Source organism: Pangasianodon hypophthalmus, chromosome 1 (genome assembly GCF_027358585.1).
Source record: "Pangasianodon hypophthalmus isolate fPanHyp1 chromosome 1, fPanHyp1.pri, whole genome shotgun sequence".
NCBI classification, from domain to species: Eukaryota; Metazoa; Chordata; class Actinopteri; order Siluriformes; family Pangasiidae; genus Pangasianodon; species Pangasianodon hypophthalmus.
This window is the reverse complement of record NC_069710.1, coordinates 32,779,875-32,785,874: the sequence shown is the minus strand read 5'-3', so window position 1 is coordinate 32,785,874 and position 6,000 is coordinate 32,779,875. Positions and strand designations below refer to the sequence as shown.

The 6,000-nt window shown below is 42.1% G+C and overlaps 1 protein-coding gene across 6 annotated transcripts in view; it reads right to left on the bottom strand.

Moving 5' to 3' along the window:
- The window catches only part of col11a1a (collagen, type XI, alpha 1a), a 112,389-nt gene that overhangs the window by 4,533 nt on the left and 101,856 nt on the right, over positions 1-6,000 (bottom strand). For all 6 annotated transcript variants that reach the window (XM_034302902.2, XM_034302889.2, XM_034302894.2 and 3 more), the window contains 9 exons: positions 5,473-5,526; positions 3,962-4,069; positions 3,620-3,673; positions 3,404-3,457; positions 2,840-2,947; positions 1,185-1,238; positions 1,063-1,098; positions 925-978; positions 576-816 (listed from right to left, as the gene is read on the bottom strand). In XM_034302902.2, the coding sequence (XP_034158793.1) occupies positions 576-816; positions 925-978; positions 1,063-1,098; positions 1,185-1,238; positions 2,840-2,947; positions 3,404-3,457; positions 3,620-3,673; positions 3,962-4,069; positions 5,473-5,526 (763 nt within the window). The remainder of the gene's footprint in view (positions 1-575; positions 817-924; positions 979-1,062; positions 1,099-1,184; positions 1,239-2,839; positions 2,948-3,403; positions 3,458-3,619; positions 3,674-3,961; positions 4,070-5,472; positions 5,527-6,000) is intronic.

Below are 6,000 nucleotides of genomic sequence, written 5' to 3'. Positions count from 1 at the left end.
GAATCACAAATAGTGATTGATTAAGCGTATCGGAGCACTAGGAGTAGTCCACAACACTATTATGTTCTTCCCTGTGTGGGGAGCGTATATAGTAAATAGGACGGCCTGAACTGGAGAATGCAGTTAAGAAGATTCCTGCGTGAAGACGAGCTGAAGGAGGTCCTAGAGGGTAGAGTAAGAAATGTAACATCAAGCTGAATACCAGTGACAAAAAACTGTTACTGCAGATAAATAAATAAAAATCTTTTTCATGACTCTGTGACCAGGAAGGTGACACGATTTTCATGTATGTGATATATAGGCCACAAATGTACAACTTCCAGAATCATTTCTTTTAGGTTTCCTTGATGGCCGTGAATAAATAAATGAATTCTAGTAAGAACTCTTCTCTTGGAAGCTAATGTTTGGGACATACCTCTGGTTGGTGTCTATATATCAAGTCTTAGACATTAATTATGGAAAACTGTGTATCTGGCATTCTTTAGGGTACTAAACTGCCTCTAGCTCTTGTGTTTGCATCGAATTCAGATTAGCTCTCCTTCCTGTCCTGAACTGGTGCCTTTCTGTCTGCTCACCATCAGGGAACTCGGGGTGAGACAGCTGCAGGTCTTTGCAGGTCCTGGCTGGGTTGTTCTGGGTGCCCATGGGGTACTTCAACCTCTCAATGTCCTGTTTGAGATTATTCAGGGAGCTGAAGATGTCCTCCATGCCCTCGCCGTAGTCCAGCCCCGCCTCGTCAGCCTGCATCTCGCTGGCGCGCCGTGACTTCTTAGGGGAGCGGATGGGTAGCGGCTGGATGATCTCACCCGGGGGACCCTGCAGTTCCAGGACAAGTTGACATCAGTCCCGTTTTATCCTTTAATTTCTCAGCTATAATATGATGCTCAAATTCAAATGCTAAAGAAATAAACATGCAGTACTCACAGGAGGACCGGGAGGTCCGACCACTCCGGTGTCTCCCTTTTGACCAGCAGGACCCTGATCAAGACAGCAGATCAGGTAAAGTCAGATCTGGGTTTAAATATTTATAAAAGAAACGCAAAGAAACGAAACTATGCTTACGGTTGCACCCTTTGATCCCTTCGGACCTTGAGGACCCTGATGAGCAAACGAAACATTTAATGAGAGAATCTCCCTACAGAATATTACACGAGTGTAAAGTGAGACATGAACGAGGGACTCACAGGAAGTCCAGGAGGACCAGGAGGACCGATGGGTCCAGCAGCACCAGAGATACCCTACAGAAAAGAAAAAGAGAGAGAAATTTTACAAGTAGCAAAAAGATGTTTATCCAAAAACTGAGCTAAACATGCAGGGAGAGAAAAGCAGAGCGCTGGTATGAAAGCCCGAGCCACTGTGAGCGCTAAATCACCAGCGAAGGCATTAGCGTGCCAGCTGGGATGAACGTCCACTCAAACTGCAATGCAGGTTTAATAATGCATGAAGTTTCTCATGGTTTTTTTATCTTGGTTTCAGCGTGGCTCTGATACAGACGTGTGTGTGTCGCTTCCGCAGAGAACACACATCAGGAACATCAGGAACGAGTTTCTGAGGAAATCAGTGGAAGATCCAGTGGAACAGAATCACAGCAGCCTGTGTGTTCACTGCAGTACACTATTCATCTACCATTTATTCTATTCATCCATACACCATCTAGCTGTCTGTCTATCTATCCATCATCTCTTAATCTATATATAGGTCGCCTATGCATCCATCTATTCATCCATAGATCAGCTCTCCATTTATCATTTGTCCATATAGTCATGAATCAACTCATAGAGTCATCTATACATCACTTATCTATCCATCAGTCATCTAGCTGCTTATCTGTCCACTTATCTATCATCCATCCCTCCATCCATCCATCTATCCATTCATCCATCCATAGATCCTATAGCTATTTATGTGTCAATTCCATCCATACATTGATTTATCCACATATCATCTAGCTGTCTGTATATAGATTCATCTATCCATCAAATATCCATCTATAGATCATCTAACTGCCTGTTCTTCCATTCACCTATCAATCATCTAGCTGTCTGTGCATGTGTCTATCCATCAAACATCCATCTATCCATAAATCCACCCATCCATCCATCCATCCAAAGATCAACTTATTTATTTAATGATTTATCTATTCGGCTTCCTTCCATCCATCTATCCATTTTCCATACCGCTTATCCTACACAGGGTCGTGGGGAGCCTGGAGCCTATCCCAGGGGACTCGGGGCACAAGGCGGGGGACACCCTGGACAGGGTGCCAACACATCGCAGGGCACAATCACACACACACACACACACACACACACACACACACAAAACAGACAATTTGGAAATGCCAATCAGCCTACAACACATGTCTTTGGCCTGGGGGAGGAAACCCCTGAAGCATGGGCAGAACAAACTCCACGCATCTACTAATTATCTAGCTATTTATCTACCCCACTTTCCATCCCTCCATCCCTCCATAGATCATCTATCTGTCTCTTCATCTATCCATTGGTCCTTTAGCTATTTACCTAACCATTTATCCATTCATTAAGCATCCATCCATCCATTCAAAGATCATCCAGCCATTCATATATTTACCAGTCATCCATCTGTCTATAGATCAACTACCTATTAATCTGTTCTTCCATCCATTTATCCATTTATTTTTTTCTGGCCCGGCCAGTGGTGGAATTTGGGCTAAAGCAGTGAACTGACTTTATCATTTGTCTGTAGTGAAGGTGAAATGGAGTTTGCCTTCGCTGCTGTTAAGGATTCAGTCTGCAATCATAGGTGGGATAGAGAAAAATGGAGAGAAAGAGAGAACGAGAGGAAGTGAGTCACTTACAGAATCACCCTTAGAACCAGGTGTGCCCTGAGGTCCAGGTAATCCACGGTCTCCCTTCTCTCCCTGTTCTCCAGGAGGACCGATCAGCCCGATCAGACCAGGGTGACCCTGTATATACAGACACACACACACACACACACACACACGTAAGTGTTAGCAAAGATATTGGAGCAGGTATTAGCAGGCTACAGCCAGGCTATTAAAATAAAATAATTTCAGTTGGCAAGTGTAATTATATTAGAGAAATATATACTAGAGAAAGCAATTTAGAGCAAACCAAGAGCATTATAAGAATGATCAATGAGCATTAACATGAAGTTTATGCTAGCACTTAGCCCAAAGTACAAGAAGATCATTAAACAAACTTGGATTCATAAATGATGAGTTTGTGAGCCTGTAAACTCACAGAGAATATTAAGATTTTAGTGGTAAATTCACATTTTTTTGTCACAGAAATTGGTGTAAAAGCCGGAAGATTTCACGGCTGGAGGTTAAAGAGATCGGGGAATAGAGGAACGCACATTAACATGAAGGTGACAGGGAGGAAAATTGGATCTCGCTCACCTTCTCACCCTTGGACCCGGGGTCACCTTTCAGGCCAGGCAGTCCAGGAGGTCCCTAAAATTGGAAAGCCAACACTGATACATCAGCTCACATACAGTAATAAAGAGGAAGAGAAAGCACTCTGTAGATGAATAGGAGCGAAAAGATAAAGAGCAGGACTGATAAAACAGGAAGAGACAGGAGAGAGGGAAAGAAATGAGAGAAGGGCACTCTCACCATCGGTCCAGGTGGGCCGTCTTGTCCAGGGGCACCAGGAAGTCCTTGTTCACCCTGTGAGATGAAGAAAAAAGATGCATTCGGTTATATCAGGGATTACTGCCTGCTGGTGCACTTCCGGCTTGCTATCGATTCGGAGCGGACGGCAAGATGATTAATCGTCCATGAAAAAGTGTGCTCAGAAAAATGGAGGAAGAAATAAAATACACACTGCAGACATACATAGAGGATATTGATTATTCTCAGGGTGCCCAAGGTGCTGCTTGACAAGATCTGGATTTCTAAGTGTGTGTGTGTGTTTGTGTGTGTGTTGCCTGAGTAATTGGCTAAACCGACACTCACCACAGGACCAGGGATTCCTCTCAGACCCTCAGGACCAGGCTTTCCAGGAGGCCCTTGGGGTCCGACGGGGCCAGTTTTACCGGGTGGACCCTCAGCTCCTGCTTCACCCTGTGCACAGACGGAGGAGGTAGAGTGAGTCGAAATAAAGTTTAGAAACAGTTTATTAAGCTATTTCAAACCATTTTAAAATAATAATTGACTCTGAAACACTGCTTTTGTCATTAGGAAGCACTAGCATAAAAAATGTATTTAAAAAAATGTCATGTCTAATTGTAAGGGCAATTGTATTTTCTGGAGAATGGACACTTCTACATGTAAGACACCTAAACACCTCAATTCTGTCTTTTTTGATAAAAAAAAATCAGTGTTTAAATCAGTGTTGCTAAGCTGCATTATTGTATCAGGAATATTTATTTAATTTATGTTTTAATTTCACATTAAATTAGGACTTTAGCAACCTTAGTGGTGTTTATTTTGTCCCATTCTATGTCAAACTACAGTTACAGTGTAACAAACAAATGCTTGTTATTTAGCCACAATGGCTGGTGAATTACTGTAACTTCTAGAGTAGCAGGTCTACCGTAAATACTGTAATAAATTGCAGAGGAGGACAAATCCATAGCAAGTAAAAGCTCCAGTGTGACGCCCAGTTCAATGTTTTGTTGCCCAGAAACCTGACAGATAAAAATTGGTAGCTAACATAACTTAATATTGTATGCAAGCTATTTAGCCAGTGCATTTATTTATTTAGTGCATTAATGCAGACTAAGGGAAGTTGTGTTTGCTCTTATCACACTCGAACCCTCAGCAAAAAGGTCCACAAGTCACTGGCCAATGATTCCGCTATGAGCTACCATGTTCTGTCCTCTCATTACACTTAAAAGACATTATTCAACTTGTGCTAGCACGTTTATTTCCTCTCTGTATGTTTAGCCTTGAGGTGAGTGCATGTAGTAAGCAGCAGAGTTATATGACGGATTCGCTCTGTACAGATTCGTCAGTGTTTCCACAAACCTGCTGATTCTGAAAACTCTGAGCATGTGAATTAATCTGCATAGTAAAAGGGCCAGTGTAGTGTGTAGTGCAGCAGGTGGTTGGATTCAGAACAGTTAGCACACGGCTTCGAGGTGTGTCACAAAACCATGAAGCGCATTACATTTAAACTGATACACACCAAATGAAAATGTTAGTTTTTTGCAAAAGTTAATAAAGGAGGAGGGTTATTTTTCTCTTTCTGGTTACTGAATCAAAGTGTCAACTACCCAGGCTAGTGATTTGTCCACCACTGAAAGGGGCATTAAGCTAATGTAAAAAATTAGAATATGTTGCTTCACTGTAGAAGTTAAAAAAAACCTCACACATCCCTTATATTCCTGAAAGGCTGGTACATTTTCTGTTAGTAAGTTGGTATATACATATTCACTCACAAAAGGCTGTGTATTTCACACCGTAGTGGAATAGCACAGTGTACATAAAGACGTCTTTTATGCTTTTATGCTTTCACATCTTACCTTGGCTCCCTTCTCGCCCTGCCTGCCCTCGGCTCCCGGCGCTCCCGGGGGTCCCTGAAGAGCAGAGAAAAGATTATGAGCGTGAGAGCGTATTTCTTTACTCACTCCTGCACATAAATGATATACAGCAGCGTATTTATCCATGCTCACATATCTGATTTAGCTCTGGGAGAAAACTGAAAAGTCAAGATAAAATATAAAGCATTACTGTTTAATCTGATCCTAAAATTCTTTATCAGAAAACACAGCACTCGTATTGTTATGGTTTATCTGATAAATGATACTTTCTCTCCTACTCAGAGGAAAATCTTAAGGCAAAGGGAGTATAACCTCAACAAGTGGTGGGTTTGAATTCTCTCATTTGAATATCTACATGAATAAATAAAGCAGCGTTCCGTGAGAAGAGAGAGACGGATATCGCAGCTTCTTTTCGAAAAAAAAAAAAGGCTGATTAAACAGAAAGTTTACGTTCAAAGGGCTGAATTATAGATGCAGATGGAGAAAGCGCGTTCTCTCCGCATTAAACAC